The sequence below is a fragment of the Lissotriton helveticus genome, chromosome 4_1, assembly GCF_964261635.1.
Source record: "Lissotriton helveticus chromosome 4_1, aLisHel1.1, whole genome shotgun sequence".
NCBI classification, from domain to species: Eukaryota; Metazoa; Chordata; class Amphibia; order Caudata; family Salamandridae; genus Lissotriton; species Lissotriton helveticus.
In genome coordinates this window covers 639421314-639439063 of record NC_136063.1, presented here as the reverse complement: position 1 = coordinate 639439063, position 17750 = coordinate 639421314, and the positions used below count along the sequence as shown (strand labels likewise).

The window sequence follows — 17750 nt, the reverse complement described above, 5'->3', positions numbered from 1 at the left end:
CCACTGGCTGGGCCTAACCCTTCCCTGTCTGTGCACATCAGTCACCCCTATGGAAGGCTCAGGGTACCCCCCTGGGCAGGGTGCAGTGTATGGATAAGGTAGAGCATGTACTAGTGCAGGTCACATGCTCTGGTAGTGGGCAGCAGCCATTTTGTGCGCTCACTGCTGTAAGGCTATCTTGCTCCATAGAATAACATGGGGGAGGCTGGTCCCAATGGATCCCAGCCTATCTTCTCATAAGAACAAGATGGGACATAAGTGAAAGATATCCCTGAACTCAGAATTTAATAACACATCTTTTAGTGAAGGTTGTTTTTAAATCCTGTGTTTGAGAATAGCACTTTTAGAAAGTGGCTGTTCTCTTGTCTAAACCTTTCTGTGTGCCTGGGTCTGTTTGTGGAATGCCTGTCTGATCTGAGGGTGACGGGGGCTGCAGAGCCCCCGGAGGGAGGGGGTCGGAGTCAGCCCGTGGATGAAAGGCCACATCTGCTGCCAGGGAGGCGGGAGGAGAAAGCGCCTGATAGTGCCGGGCTGTGCCTGCCTGACCACCATGCTGGCTCCCCCTCCTGCCGGCCAAACTGTCAACTCTGACCCTGATGCTGACAGGAGACGAAAACCAGAAACACCCAGCGCTCCAGCAACCCCCAGAACTGGTTTAGACCGGGCTCAGGGCCCCCTTGCACAAGAGACTTCAAAGGACTTCAAAGACTTTTAGGGGTATAAGGGAAGGACCCCTGACTACAGAAGATGAGATTCTAAGATTCTACAATCAAGAAGGAACCTCTGCTGGAAGAAGGACTGCTGGAGAACTAAAGGAAGATTGCCTTGCTGTGTGCTCTAAGGGCTGACCTGTTCCGCTGTTTCAACTGAAAGCTGAGGAGGAGAAAGGGACTTTGCTGTGTGCTGTGACCCTACCTGCTTGAAACTGCAAGACTTTGCTGTGTGCTGTGTCTACAAACTTGAATCTCCAAGGGCCTGAGAAGAGCTGGCCCCCTGTCTGCAACCCAGGGACATAAAGGTTGCCCAAGGACTACAAGACTCTGCTGTGCCCCCTGAAGCTGCTGTGTGGTGAAAAGATCGTGAAACACTGTAATTGGGCTGTGTAGCGCACTGGCTGCTCTCTAACCTGAGGGAGGGCGCCGCGCTGACCCAGCCTGCCGTGTGGCCAAGATCCACGTGTTCATCGACACGTGTGGGGTGAAGAGCGGAGGTTTGTGGGCCTTCCCAGTGCAAGGCGCACTGAAAACAACTGTGGGCTGCGTCACCGCCGCTGCCGGGGGCCAGGAATATCTCCAGAAGATTACCGATCGCTGGGGAGCTGCAGCGGCGAAGATCGGAGCCGCCGCGCTCCCATTGGCTGAAGGAGCCAAGCCCCCTCACCAAAGCCGTGACGGGATTGGCTGGCGGAGCGTAGCGTCATTGGCGAGGCTGCGCTGTCATTGGTCGGCGGCCTCGCGTCAGGAGGGGCTCGTCCCAGGAGCCGCGACGGGATTGGCTGCCTGAGCTGAAGCTGATCCTGAAGCCGAGGAAGTGCCGTGATCACTGCCGGGACCGGGGAAGGCTGACCTGACCTCGCCGAGGGAATCCCTAGCGTCCCGCACCCCGGGCCTGCCGTTCCCCACAAGGTGAGCAGCACCACCTCCCCCGCCGCTCGTTGGATTGTCGAGAGCGGGCGGGAGAGAAAAGGGGACCGGGCGGGGCGGGGACGCGTGCGATCTGCACGGCAGTGTGCGCCTGGGGCCCTCAAGAGACCGAGGCTGTGCCGGGAGAAAGAAAGAGTCCCTGGACCTCGCGGTAAGGTGCATTGACAGCGCTTGGAGCCCATAGATAGAATTACACGTGGGCATTGTGTGTACTGCTCGTTTTTAGAGCTAAAACAAAGTACATCAATATCACTCGTTTTTCTTTGGGTATTGAAAAGATAAGAGACTTGAGACTGCTTTTTAATAAGAGACTTCCTATATACTGCAACCATTAAGATTAAGTGCTACATTATTGACAAAGTGATTATCATGCAACTGCCTTATTTACCTTGCTGAAACTAGATAAAGATATATATTTTATAAAATATACTTACCTGTGTGGTCTCAGTTTGTGGTGGATTGGGGATTATTGTTGTGTTAAGTGCAAATATTATACACATTGCCTCTGGTTAGCCTAGACTGCTCGTGCCAAGCTACCAAGAGGGTGAGCAGGGGTTATCTCAGAGGGTTATTCCTTCCTTCACCCTGACTAGAAGCAAGGGTCCCTATTTGGTCTAAGGTACTTACCTCTGCCAACTAGAGACCCCCAGATCTAACAACGATGCATTGGAAATCCAGGCAGGGGCCCAATGTTGAGCGCTGGAAGGCACAATTAACCAAATGGGCAGCCAGTGAGAGTACAGTACGGTTTCAACAGGCCAGGAGAGCCAATAATGATAAGGCACTGGAGGCCACGAAAGCCTGGGAGGCCATGGTTGTGCTGCGGTTGCTACCTGAATTGGGGTCAGACAGAGATTCTACGGACATGCCAACAGACATATCCTGAATCGAGGGGCTATAGTGGGGCTCTTATCATCTCCAGGAGCCGCGGTTGCGAAGGTGGGATTGAGCTTGGCCAGGCTAACTAGTTCAGAAGCAGAGGAGAGACGTGCCACATAGCAATGTCTCACATTATTGTTTGCTTTGCCAATTGTATTGATGGAGGACACATCGGTGAAGGGGATTGGGTGGGCTAGAGGGGAGGGGTAATACTTAGAAGAGCAGATGCAAGGAATGCTTGGAATAAAGGCACAAGGGCTGGAACTGAACAAACTACTAAATCGCACTGGTTCATTAAGGACGTCCCCGTTGTTAGGAAGCATATGCATGAAAGGAAGATGGACATGCCGATACAAAAGTATGAACAAATGGATCAGCCAGATACTAATGTTAAAAACCAGGATATGTGCTCATGAGTATTGATGTGAAATATCTGCAAGATGTTTGTGTGGTTGAAAATGAATAAAAATATGTTGGAAAAAAAAAGAGTTAAATGTTGACCGTGCATGTTCTAAAAATAAATGAACAAAGAAAAGGTGTAACAAGAACACAAAAACTACTGTAGCTATCAAAGTGTGTTTTTTAATGCATTAACTCAAAACGCACGTCCAAACAATCTCCTGTTCATACTAGTGGGCCTGCAGCACAGATTGTGCCACACACTTAAGTAGCCTTTTCAACATGTCTCAGGCCTACCATTGCAGTCTGTGTGTGCAGTTTTAAACTGCAATCTCGACCTGGCAATCCGTTTGCCAGACCTAAACCATCTTTTGGACCTGGTGCAGTGTAAATAAAAGGTTGGACATGCACTTTTAACTCGTACTTGTTCTGCTAGTGAAAAACTCATAGATTATTTTTTTTTTCTAAAAGGCCTGTCTATCCAATAGCATAAAATTGGGTTACCATATTACATTTAATAAGAGCTAACTTTTAATCGAAAGCAAGTAGGAATGTTGGGTGTGGTGTCTAAAGAAATATAATTTAAAACCCTCTCTAATGGTAAAGTCAGATTTTAAGTCACAATTCTAAGAACGCCACTTTTAGAAAATTTGAATTTTTTTGTCCCACCCATTTGGTGCCCGCAGCCTGTATCCTGGATCACATGACTTAGTGAAGTTGGACTTTGAGTATTGCTCCAAGACAGTGAGACAAAGGAGACTCTGTGTCGGCAGGATGGGCCATCTCTGACTTGAGGAGGGGGGAATCTTTGATCTACCATCCTTGCACATCACAAAGGCTCTGCCTGAGCACACTCACAAAAGGTTTGACACTAGTTGATTATGACCCTAAGCTGGGACTAGGTCAGGGAGACAGGACATTCCAAACACCCCTGGGCGTGGAAACCTGCAGAACCTTCTCTTACCTCAAAGTGGGCACCGGGTATATATCATGGTCTCTCAGGCCCAACCCTTGACTACACATTTGGACCTGTGGGAGACTCAGAAGGACTGCTGTGCTATTCTGTAAGAAATACTAGTACTCTGTTGCTGTGCTGTCCTGGTGCCTGAGAGAAAGCACTGGACCTGCAATTTGATCCCAGGACCACCAGAGTGACTCCAGGGTCTAGTTGGCTGGCCTCCTAATCAGATCCTCAGGGACAGAAAAGGCTGCAACCACCTTGAACTCAGCACCTGTCTGTTGTGAGCCCTAACCCCCAAGTGGTGCTATCCCGGTCCTGGATCCATGGAAATGGTCCTGAAGGTGCAGCTGTGGTCCTGTGAGCAGTATAGATGCAGCCCAACGCATCTCTTTGCAGCTCTGCTTCGGAACCACTGCTTTAGGACCTTACTTCACAAGCTCACAACTTTCTCGGAACAGTCACTGTGCTACACATCCTTGATGCAAGCCTTCTTGTCACAAGCACCTCATTGGCAGCATCCTCAATGATGACGCAAGACTTCGAATTGCAGCCTTGCAGCTCCAGACGGGATCTCACAACGCTTTGCAAATAGGTTTTAAGATACTTTGTTTAGCTTGCCTAATTTCATCCCTGCATCTGGCCCGCACTCCATAGTTGTCGGCTTGAACTTATGACTTTATTCCTGTCCCGCTCGACCAGATAACCACAGTTGGTGCTTTGTGCTTCTAGGCACTATTTTTACTGCCTGCTTTGTTCGCCCTAAGTTGGCAGGGTATGCCCAGTCGTGGGCCCCTTGCTCACTTTGTCACTGGATTCAAGCTTGCATGGCTGAAGAGGGGTGTTACCCCGAAACCGGTCCCAGGATACTTGTTTCCGGTCCAGGGAAGACCTAACTTGGCAGTTCGGCTAGACTGTTCCCATGATGCACGGGGTCAAGATTGATTTGCATATAGCTGGGTCTAAACAGGAGTAGCGAAGTGAGCTAAAGAACGATGATGGATTCAACCTAGATCTGTGACTGGATGTAAGTGTCTGAAAAGTTTCAGCTCTCGGCCCATCATCTCCTTGGGTTTGCTTTGTTGGCCCTAAGTTGGCAGGGTATGCCCAGACTTGGGTCCCTTGCTCACTTTGCCACTGGATTCAAGCTAGCCTGGCTGTTGAGGGGTGTTACCCCAAAACCGGTCTCAGGATGCTTGTTTCTGGTCCAGGGAAGTGCTCACTTGGCAGTTCGGGCTGGACTGTTCCCATGAAGCACAGGGTCAAGACTGATTTCCATATAGCTGGGTCTGAACTAGGATGGCGAAGTGAGCTAAAGAACGATGATGGATTCAACTCAGATCTGTGCCTGGGTCTGTGACTGAAACGTTTCAGCACTCAGTCCATCATCTCCTTGTATTTACTATTTTTACTTATAACTTTGAAATTGCATATCTCTGATCCTACTGATTAGATTTTTGTCATTTTGTTCTGAAATAATTGTTTACATTTTATCTTTTAAGATTGGTGTGGAATTTGTTTTGTGGTGTTTTCACATTATTATTGTTTGAAAAGCTGTATTAATAATTTACACATTGCCTCTAAGTTAAGCCGAACTGTTTTGTACCACGCTACCAGAGAGTTGAGCACAGGTTAATTTGGGGTTTGCATTTGCTTTACCCTGACCAGAATTATCATTGATACTTGAGTAGGTGTTTACCCCCCACAACTCGTAACCCAATTTCCTACATGGGTGTTCAGTTGTGACATTTGGACTTGTGTTTGTGTGGGGTCATACAGTGATTTTGTGTTAACTAAAAAACCCAGATAAATAATTTGATACTAAGTGTTTTTTTTTAATTCTCCTTGCCTGGCTCTTTTATTTTTTCCATATCAACTCTCATTCTACCTGTCCCTGCCAACACCTGTATTAATGGACTTTGAGCTGGCCAACCTGCATAGTTACACTGTGGTTAAGCTCAAGCAGTTCTGTAAGGAAAGGGGACTGCCAACCAAGAAAGGCACCTAGGGGATGGAGCTTCATAAAACACTCAGGGCCTGGGCGGAGGTTCAACAGTTACGGAGAGCAACTGAGGATTGGAGTGAGGAGGCTGACATGGAGGGGCAGGAGCAGGGCCTGAATGCAAGCCCTGAGATTCAGTACTCAGGGGAAGAGGATGACGTGCCTCCTGAGTTGGAACTCCCTGCTAGAGCAGAGAGCAGTGTGTCTTCCCAAGGCATGTCCTCAGAGGAGCTGACAGACAGGAAGGCTGAAAGGTAGTTTAGACTGCAGATGCTTAAGATGGAGGTGAAGAAACTGGCCATGGAAGCTGAGCAGAAGAAAGCTAAGAGCCTTGGCGAGAGCGAAACTGACCAAGGACAATGGCTCACGAAACACCAAACATATTTCAGCAACAATGTTTGCAGCATACCTACAGTGTCTGGAAGAGACAAAAAAGTCCACATACCTAAGGATCTGGTGCACAGCTATGGCAGAGGATATGACATAGACAAGTGGTTTTCTGCCTATTGGAAGGCCGTTCAGATGCACAGGTTCCAATAAGAGTTTTGTGGGGCCTTACTCTGGAAACATGTCTTCAATGGGGGAAACTCCTTGCTTACACTGGAGGCGTGCGATCATATGAAGCACATCCCAATGAAAACCTTAGAAATTCACTGAAAAAACCATAGGTTTCACACACGTTATAGTTAGGAATTAGCATTTAAAAAACCTTAGAAATTCACTGAAAAAACCATAGGTTTCACACACGTTATAGTTAAAAATTAGCATTTAAAAAATCTTAGAAATTCACTGAAAAAAACATAGCTTTTACACATGTTATAGTTAAAAATTAGCATTTAAAAAACCTTAGAAATTCACTGAAAATACCATAGGTTTCACACATGTTATAGTTAGCTGGAGATTTCACTCATAAAAAACCATTGAAATTCCCCCGTTATAGTTAGTTTAGCGCCCGCAATGCACTGTTGATGATGTCACCAAGTATGGACTCACCCCATAAATGTACTACATTAGGTTCAGGTCAAGCCAAAAGATGCAGAACCAGTCCTGGGTAGATAATTTGGATTATGTCAGCAAGCCACTCCATGGTTGGGTGCAGGCAGCAATGTTTATGAGTTTACTGGGTTGTTTGATCTGATACTAGAGAGCACATGTTCAATATCTGTTTTCCAGAGCTGCATCAGCATGTGTTTCACCCTGACCAGAGTTACTGCTTCAGTGGTTGTCCTCACCCTTCACCCAGTTACCCAATTTCCTGCATTCGTTTTTCACCAATTTTGTCCAACACCACATTTAAGCTGGCCATCCTGCCCCTTGCTGTCCCTTCTGCTCTGGGTTGAGTAGCAGCACTAAGCTCTCTAGAGTCAGGTAACACCTCTTTATGCTGAGGAATATCCTTTTTCAAGCAGCCTGGACTCTGCTAGAACTGAGATCCCTTTCTTCTTCCTGTGCCTCATACTTCTCAGAAACCCACCTACCTCTCTCTCTTCTTGCAAATCCCTAGACTGCCTGTGCCTCTCACTTTTATAAAACTTATTCTGCCCTTGGCTCACCACATCTCCACTGCAACTATTTTGGGGCCACCCTGCAATTCAAGACCTCCAACCCCTTTACAGGCTATCTCCTCTCATATACACTCAGAGGCTTTTCTGCACCATGTACTGCCTTCAGTGCTCCTGCCTCTGGCCAACACTCCTCTTCCTCCGCTCCCTCCTCACCTCTGCACTACCTTCATCCACACTCCATTCCTGCATAGCAGCCAGTATTGCTGAAGAATGCCCATGCTGGGTTCCTGCAGAACCACTCCTACTGCTTCCTGTCTGCCCACTTTTCACCATCTTTTGCCCACACTTTGCTCCATCTGCTGAAGCTTCCCTTGGTGGCAGGCTACCAACATTTAACTGCAGCATCCCTTTCCGCTGGTTGTCCGCAACTGTGGGCTTCATGACTGTCCACGCAGCTGCTGCAGCTCTGCCCAACCCCCTCCTCTGTGGCGCTTCATTCATTCTGTGCCGCCGTCAATCAAAGACTCCTCCAAGGGTCCTCCATGGCCTCGAGGCAAATTTAAAAGCTGCCACGTGTTGCTAATGCACGATCCTTGTCTGTGTCTTACTCCTTCTGCTGCTGCTGGCAAAAGATATAGTGGAATGGTACCTCAAGTCGTCAAGACCCTGCCTGGCTACCATTCTCGCTTCACTTGCTTCCTCGTCCTCGATACTCCCCACCCATCTCACCATTTTGGTTTGCACAGGGAAAAAGCACACACTGCTGCTGCCACACCCTTATTGGCCTGATGAACCAAGCGAGCCCAGCCTCCACATCCAACCACACCTCCCCACTGAGGCGATAGAAGATTTTCATTCTGCACTCTGTTAACGAGACAGAGCGTTTCCTCAATGTTGGCATGGGCATCCCCCTGAAACAACCTTACTTTCTAAAGCTAAAAGCAGGTTTAAACTTGCCCCTACACTTCTTGCAGCCACCAGGTAGCATTCCTTACAGAAAACACGTGGCCACCCACAATGTCTTGCCAGACACCTCCTAGCCCCATTCTAAGCCTGCTAGCCACCAATACCCTACTGCAGTCTGCCTAGACCATATCACCTCCCTGAAATGCCTGGTTTATATACAAGAATATTTGGTTATGGGGAGCACTCCTGTTGATCACTTTAAGTCCTTATGAATAAACTTTTTCTATGGGTGCTGCGATTGACAAGGGCTGTCACCCCTTGTGAACTCAAAATAGAAAATAATCACAAGCTGCGTTGCTTGTCTCAATCACGCACTGTTCACCTGGTGTGAGAAACACCTAAATACTAGTCATCAATAATGAAAAACACAATTTATCAGTTCATCCTCTTGTATTTACAATCATCATTTTCAAATTCAAACAATGATTTATCATGAAAATATATAATGTTTTTTGTCATTTCAAAAACATCACATTACAATTTCTTGATCATTGATTCAAAAATCACAATACAATTAATGTAAATCAGATACGCTTAATCTTTGAAATGCCTGGTGGGCATACCTTCCGGTGGTTGTCTGCCACCCGAATCCCTATTTATTATGCCTGTCCACAGGTGTTTAATAGGATCTGTTGCTGAATTGATTACGCGTATCTAAATGTGATCTCTGGTTGGCCTTTGCATGTCACTGGTATGTGTGGAGTTACACATGTGCATTACTTTCTGCATAATGCATAGGTATTTTACAGGAACAAGGCTTTCTTACTTTTTGAAGGTCAGAAAATGTGATAAAGTGTTGTTGAAATGCGCCTGCCATAATTTAATGTGAACATTGAGCCTTGTCCCAGCTTCTCTTCTGGGTCTTAGTTTGGAACAGAATGCACAGGATAGTGCCTATTTAAACCTTTATATATTCTCAAATACCTATAGATGGTTGGACCACTAAAACCACTTATGTTCTAAGGTTGGAAGACGGCAGCCCAAGTGACATTGGATTGCAGCCTGAATCTGCTTCCCAGAAAAGGGATCCAGGAGAAATTGTAAATGAACTCTTCAAAGAGGCAAAGGAACATGGAGCCGTCCCCGTGGAGGAAGAGAGCAGTAAAACTAAAGTAAGAATTGTACTGCAATTGTGCTTACATGAAGTACATAACAACAAGGTTATGAATACTTGTTGAAATCATAGCAACAGTCTTTTGTTTTGGACTCTTGCCTTGCATGCGAAAATACGGGATATTATGCCATTGAATCTGTAGTCTACCCAAGAATCGAATAATTCTGAAACTTTCAATAGGTTTAACAGAAGTGTGGGCATGGATCATATGCCTGCCTTGCTTGGAATGCATTGCATAGGTCTGTCAAACTTTATCAGCTGATAAGGTGTGAAATATGAGAGCCATGTAGTTGCTATTGTTGCTGTTTAGGTCAGCTAAGCACTGTTATTTTTCCTCCCTAGAACAGCAGATGGGCAACACGTCGTAGTATACATGCCTTCTTCCTTCTTCAGGTCCTTGTTTTACACACCCCATGAACCTACAATGCAGGCAAACCGCAACAGCTAGTGCCAGCATTTTAATAATTGACATTGCATCATGCTGACTAATGACACACAAATTCAGTGCACTGTATAAAAGCATTCCAGTTGGGTCCTATCACTAGGTGTAGTTTGGCAGCTGTCCTTTATGCAGTCCTCCCAGATTGCCCACTGGATCTGCGGATCCGACAGGTCTCATGGTGAGATCTGATTGGCTGCCACCCTTCAACCTGGAAGGGGTGGAAGCCATCTTGGGACTCAGCCAGAGTCCCCAAAAAACTATTAAAACAGAAGGGGGCAGAGTAGGCATACCCTGACCCCCTACGCCTGGTGGTGGGCTCCCACCTGGATGCGGCCGGGTGCCCAAAACTTTAAAAAAAAAAAAAAAACTTCCCACAACTTCGCAGAGAATCCATACAAAATTAAAAACCAAGTACGGTGTCACATGCTTGTTTTGTTTAGCCAAATTGGTGGGCCATGTCCCGGAGAAATTGTTTATGTAATTATGTGGGAGGTGGTGCACGCAACCCCTTCCTGGGCCGATTTAGGTCCCAGGGACCCCGATCCGTGGGGGTCTGCCCCTCCTCACCCCTACCGGAGTCATTAGTGACCCAGGGGACCCCACCATCCAGGGCCGCTCCTGCTATGTCCAGGGATGCCCACCTAAGGACATAGCGATTTCTATACCTGCACCGGCACCGGCAGGGAAACCTGTGTTTGCTCCCACTTGGCGGAAACAATTTCAAAGCTCCTGCCAAGCGACAGCAAACATGAAGTCCGCTCCCAGCTGGAGGGAGCTTTAAAAATGCTCCTGCCAGCTGGTAGCGGCCTTCAGATCTATTTCCCTACTCACAGTGGTGTGGGCAGGGAAACCGATCTGAATATTGCTCACACCCGCAGGGAGCAATAACTTTGCCTGCTCCCTGCAGGCGGGAGCAATGCCGGCTCTCGCTGGATGCGGGGAGCCCCAATCAGGATATGGTGGGTGCCCTGGGAGGGCACCAGGGCACCCACTCTTTGTTGGCCAAGCCATGGGGAATGGGGTCACAAGTCTGAAAGCGGCCAGTGGCAGGCCCTTTCCTCCTTCAGCAATTGGCTGGGCCCTGGAGGATGGGGCCTCCGGGCCACTATTGGCTTGGGGAGATGGGTGTGTGGCCCCCTTTAGTAATTGGCCAGCCCCTGGGGATAGGGTACCCAGGGCCAAAATCATCTGCGGGGCACATGGCTCTCCTCTACCCTTTAGTAATTGGCCAGGCACCCTCCCCATTTGAAAAGGTGCTGGGTATGGTGTCCCCAGGGCTAAATGGCCTGCCTCTCCCATATGATAATATTGGATTAATTTATTTCCTTTAATAAGGGCTAAATGCCCTGCTACCCCACTTCCTGAGAAGGAAGATTGGACCTGCACCCTTCATGTCAAGCTGACTTGACTCCAAGGGTCAGCTTACTGACCACCTGTTCTGAGCTACATGGGGATACCAAGCTCCAGAGGCTTCCCTGCATATGTCCAGCTGACCTGCAATTGCTACTGTACTTGTCTGAGCCATGCTGGCTTCTGCTGGAGTGATCCCTAAGAGGTGCCCCTCACGTCCCGGATCATTGGTGTGGAAATCAGTTGAGCCCTCTCCCTGTGAAAAGGAGAAATCCTGAGGTTTTGGGCTCTTCACGACTGCGAATGGGTCTGTTCACACCTAAATCTTGACACCTGCCAATACTAAGCTCCGTTGAACCAGACTCTTCATGCCAGAGCAACGGCCAGCAATGCCTGGCAATATGTGATCTGCACTTTGGGCTCCTGCATCGACAGCCCTTTGGTGACCACCAATGCGACCCTCCAGGGACGACCAACTGCAACACCTGAAAGGATCTTTTGGCTACAGCACCAACCATCCTGATGTGTGACCTGCTTTCCACGCTACATAGATGACCACCCATGATACTCTAACTGCTCCCCGCTGCCCCTTCTACTGCAAATGGAATAATTCAGGCTGGACTTATTGAAGGAAACTTTTTCTGTAGGTCTAAAGTGGTCCCTGTATCCGGCTTTCGCTCCATCATGGTTGTCCTGAATTTGTGATTTTCAACCGGTCTCGAACTACTAGATAGCCACAAGAGGCGCTTTGTGGTTTTAGGTGCTATACTTACCATAAATCTTACTATTAAAAAAATACAAAAATAAAAAGAAATCGGCCTGTTGAGGGGCCTGCATGTCCCCCTCCGCCATTCCAAAAGACCTGGCCTGGGAGATTGGATCCCTGGGACTACAATTGTCTGGGTGAAAGGGGGCCATGCAGCCCCCCTCCCCTCATAAAAGTTAATTAAAAGATAAAAACGACTGCTAAGAGAACTCCCTCGATGCCATGCGCCCTTCTCCACCAATCTTCAAGCGTGCCTCCTGCTGTGCTATTAGTTGAGGGGTGAAGTCCCCTTGGTTCCTGAGGGACCTTGGGGGGCCACCTACCTTTCCCATTACCTTCAATAAGTCCCACACAGCAAGGTTGCTGAGACGTCTTCCAAGGTCATGCCCACTTTCTCCACCACTCTGCAAACACACCTCCTGGCGCACTACTAGTTGGGCGATTAAGTACTTTTGGTGCTGTGGGTCCTTGGGGGCCAAGCACCCCTCTTGTTTTGGCCAGTAAACCCCACAAAGCGCGATTGCTGTGTGCTGGTCAGAGACCCTGCCACCTTTGTCCACCACTCTGCAAACACGGGTATTAGTTAAAAAAAAAAATTGAAATTCACTGGAAAAAACCCTCAAAGGTTACAGGAACTTGGGCTCAAATTTCACTCGTACAAAACTATTGAAATTCAGCAGTTATAGTTACCTGACATAACTATAACTTACGCCCCTGCAATGCACTGCTTATGACCTCACATATTACATCACTGATGACATCTCAAATGCTCAGCTAACTAAAACTGCTGAATTTCTCTGGATTTGTATGAGTGAAATGTCAGCCTAACTATAACATACCTGTAACCTTTGTTTTTTATATATATCTGTATTACCTACTGCGGTCGCCAGTAGGTAGTTATAGTTAGGACCTATTTTCCATAGGAAATCTGCAACATTCTATTCCCAATAACTTTGGCTCCGATTGATAAATCTTTGCAAAATTTTCAAAACTTATGACCAGCTCCGGTCCGTTCCTATCCTTAAAGTTTCATGGGGGATGCGTGGAGGATCCGCGCATCCCCCGGGGGAAAACAAAATATACGCGGGCAATGTGCATAATGTAATGGGGGGCCAAGACGGGCCCCCCAGCCCCAGGGACCGCCACCCCCGGGGCTTTTAAAAATGTGGTTGGGTGGCTCAAAGGCCCCCCCAAGCCCCAGGGACCGCCACCCCGGGGACTTTTGTCAAAATATGCAGGGGGCTCACGGCCCCCACAGCCCCGGGGACCGCCACCTCCCCGGGGTTCTAAATATTCAAATTGGGGGGTCAGTGACAGACCCCCCCCAGCCCCGGGGACCACCCCCCCGAGGCTTTGTAAATTGAGGGGAGAGGGGACGCGCGCCCCCCCTCCTGGAGCCTTATCATGGCCCTGGGGACCGCCACCCCCCAGGGCTGGCTCCTGCTGTGTCCCGGGGTGCCCACACCCTGGACACTGCTGTTTGCTATGGCAGGGTGGGAGCCTCGCGGCTCCCGCCCTGCCATAGCAAACTGCTTTGGTATTTGGAAGAGAGAGCAGGAAACCTGCTCTTTCTTCCATTCAAGTTACTGGTAAGTACGGTTAGAATTACTTTTCAGGATCAGTACTGGGCTCAAGGATGCAGCACTCAGGTCTCTCCTGATAACAGGTGAGTAAATCGGAATTCGTAGATCGGCTGATTTTAGATGAATATTTTAAAATTCCAAATCTCTACAATTAGAAGAATTTCCAAGTGAAACCAGTCAATGTTAGCCTATGGAAGAAAAGTGAGTTATCGGCTTTTAGGTAAGTACTCGACAGGCAGAGTTAAGGTTCTGGGCATAGACTCAGGGGTCTCCCAGGGTCAGGTAGGTACAGTTGGTACACCCTCAGCGGCACAGGGGCAACCGGGTGCAGAGGTAGTTAGGCCCAATGTTATCCAATGAGTGGCAGGGGACCTTCGGTTGGTGGCTGCTGGCTAGCAGGCCACGCTGCGGTGGGAGTTAGGCCCCTGGTCACTTGCTCAGGACAAATGGGTAAGTAGGATAGGACAAAGGTTGCACTGCCAGGGGCACTCTGGCGGCGGGGTGCAGGGTGCTTTTGAGCCATCTGGTGCTCAATGTTATTCAATAGAGATCTGACCCCTGAAAAGTAATTTTAACCGCACTTACCAGTAACTTGCATTTCCTTCCATAGGCTATCATTGGCTGTTTTTTGCTGAAAAAGTTTCTAAGTGTCGATTTTTGAAACTTACAAATATTCCTCTAAAATCAGCCGAACTACGAATTCCGGTTTACTCACCTGTTATCAGGAGAGACCTCAGTGCTGCATATTTGAGCCCAGTACTGATCCTAAAAAGTAATTCTAACCGTACTTACCAGTACTTAATGGAACAAAGGCTGCAGGCCCTGGGAAGGTGGATCTTCTGGAGTGACCACCACTTCAAGGGGTAAGTTGGGATCTTGGAGGGTAGGTAGGCACCCTGGAGTTGGGCACAGGAGGCCGGGGGGCGCCGGGTGCATGGGTGTTTTTGGACTTCGCGAAATCTTACCCTCTGCTATTCGCGGTTGGAGGGGTCCCTGGTTTGTAGTCTGCAGGCATCGTGTGGGTCATCGAGGAGGTTCCTTAGGCACTGGATTCCAGGTCAGAATCGCCGGGGGAACGCCCTCAGGGTCTTTGTCCACTTGGGCACAGGCCGGGCTCTGCGGGTGCAGAGTTGGCTGGATTCGCGGTTCCTGGCTGGCACGAGGGGTGTTGCTGTTTGAGCAGAGCCACTGCTAGTGGAAGTCCCAGTCTCCAAGAGGGTCAAGGCAGGCAGGTCCTCCAGGGTTCTTGAGGTTGCTGTCTGCAGTAGACGCCGGGATTTAGCAGGAGCAGGTTCAAGGATCGACAGGCCTGTAGGGCTGGGGCCAAGTCAGTTGGTGTTGTCCTCTTGTTAGCAGCTGCACAGCAAGTCTTCTTCTTCTTGGTCTTCTTTCTTGTTTCAAAATCGGGATCTGAGGAAGGAAGTTTTACGGTGCCCCTAAATACTAAATTTAGGGGTGTTACAGGTAGGGGAAGGGACGAATAGGTCCCTGTCCTGGGGTGAATACACCCCCTATCCTGCTCCTCTCCTGTGGGAGGGAGGCAGGAGCCTATCTCTGATTGGTCAAGGCTCCACATCCTCAAGATGGCCGGGGCCCGCAGTTGTGCTTCACCTCGCCTCTCCCACCTGAGGGGTGGAGTTGGCACAGGCTGGCACACCTCCTATCCTCACGTAGGGATTCCCACTAGTCTTCCCACCAGAGTGGAGGTCAGAACCGGTGGGGTCCAGTTGCTGAGTACAGCAAGTGGTCTGGAGAAGCTCACAAAGGCGGTATGCCTTTGAAGCTTCTCCCGGCCCATCATGGGGGAGGAGACCTAGCACATCGCTCAGGATGTGCATTGTTGCAGGCCTAGGAGAGCGGGGAGCTCTCCACCCAGGGGCCAGCAACATGTCTGCTGTGTGGCAGCCTAGGCAGCCTCTCAGACAAGACGTGGATTGTAGGTTAGGTTTCAGGGGGCATCTCTAAGATGCCCTCTGTAGTGCATTTTACATTAAATCCCACACTGGCATCAGTGTGGGTTCAATGTGCCTAGAAGTTTGATATCAAACTTGTCAGTCTTCAGTGTAGCCCTTATGGGGCTGTGGAGTTCTTAATGACAACCTCCCAGCACCATATACTCTTAGTGGCATCACTGCACTTACAGTGCCCAGGAATGGCCCTAAGCAGTGTAGGGGCACAGGGCTCATGCATCTGTGCCACACCACTGGCATAGGGCACCCAGCTAGAGGGGTGACTGATGTATGCCAGGGCAGTGGGTTTGTTGGCATGGCACACAGGGATGTGTGCCATATCGTCTCTTTATTTAGTTCTGCACCAGGACACTCAGTCTGCAAAGGCAGTGTGTGGGTGTCGGGGTGCAGGGCCCCTAAGGGTGGCTAAATTAGTGCTGCAGCCCTTAGGGGTCTTCTCTGGTCACAATGCTGTACCTAGGGCAATATTTACCAGGGGCTGACATGTGGCCAGAGATGCCAATTGGGTTTCAGCTTCAATACAGTTTTAGGGAAGGAACACAGGCCCTGGGCACCTGATTGGCAGGAGCCCAGGGCACACTCAGTCAAAGCACATCAGCAATTCAGCAAAAAGTGGGGGCATACCATGCAAGAATGATGGCACTTTCTCACAGATAGGGCCTGAGGTGACGTGTGCAAACATGCCCTTTGGCGGGTTTTTAGGTGGAGAAATAATTACCCTTCATTCCTGAGGGACCCTGGGGGTGAACTAGTCCACCAGGTGCTTCCAGTAAGTGCCACTGCGCTGCGTTGCACAGAGGTGATCCAGGCTGTGCCCTTTTTTTTACACCTCTCTGCAATGCAGCTCTGTGGCGCTTACTGGACGTACCTGGTGGGCTAGTTGGACCCAAGGGACACTCAGGATTCAAGGGGACTTTATCCCCCAAATTAAAACGGCCACATACCGTGTTTGCACACGTCAGCTCAGCCCCCACTCCCTTCACCAGTGTGCAAACGCGCCCTATGACGTGTTTTAAGAGGTAGTTTTAATCCCCCTGCCCTATTATGTACTAGGGGCTTACAGAGGAGGTAATTCTAATCACAGGGTTACCCCACGCATAGTGTTCCCTAGTGTATGTTGGTTGTTTTAACCTGTATTCTAAGTGTCTTTTAGCATAGGACTGGCTCTAGGACTGGTTAGTCAGTCAGTTACCACCAGTACATATCTGAAAAAATTGTAAAAACTGCACCAAAACTAAAACAGTTATAAATTCACCCAGGCACTCTCCTTGCAGTACTCTAATCATTCCGTCAGTACCCAAGTACTCATGCTCTAAGCCAGGCCTTAGCACATGGACTGCTTCAAACCCCTATCCACTATGCATGCAGTCCTCTAACCACCTACACACTTGTCTTTCACACCTTTAATTTCCCAGTCAGGTTCCATACACTTCCAGCAAACACCCTGTCTCTCCCCTTTTACTCCTCTAGTGACCCATTCAGCACCATGTACTAATCCATTCACTGCGCCAAAACCCAACCACTTACAAAATTCACCCAGGCCCTCTCCTTGCAGTACTCTAATCATTCAGTCAGTACCCAAGTACTTATGTAGTGAGCCAGGCTTTAGCACATGGACTGCTTCAAACGCCTATCCACTGTGCATGCAGTCCTCTGTCCACCTACACACTTGTCTTTCACACCTTCAATTCCCCGGTCAGTATCCATACACTTCCAGGAAACACCCTGTCACTACTCTTGCACTCCTCTAGTGACCCATTGAGCACCATGTATTAATCCATTCACTTATATATTCCCCCAGGTACTTTCCTTGCAGTACTTTAATCATTCAGTCAGTACCCAAGTACTCATGCACTGAGCCAGGCCTTAGCACATCGACTGCTTTAAACCCCTATCCACTATGCATGCAGTCCCCTAACTAACCAACACACTTATTGTTCTGCACTTAGACATTCAACACAAAAATAACAATATTTCAGTTTCAATATTTTAAAAACATTTTTATTTCCATTTATATTAAAAACATCATGTAATTAAAAAAATAAAATATGTAAAAATAAACAGTTAAAAAACAGTAGAAAATCCTTATAAAAAAAATACATATAACTATTATTACATTTAAAAATTATCATTTAAAAACCTTCAGAATTCACTGAAAAAACCATAGGTTTCA

General features: G+C 48.4%; 1 protein-coding gene across 1 annotated transcript in view; it reads left to right on the top strand.

Moving 5' to 3' along the window:
* UBXN2B (UBX domain protein 2B) overlaps positions 1-17750 on the top strand; it is a 331727-nt gene that overhangs the window by 109153 nt on the left and 204824 nt on the right. The window contains exon 4 of the mRNA XM_078687273.1: positions 9317-9464. Within this exon, the coding sequence (XP_078543399.1) occupies positions 9317-9464 (148 nt within the window). The remainder of the gene's footprint in view (positions 1-9316; positions 9465-17750) is intronic.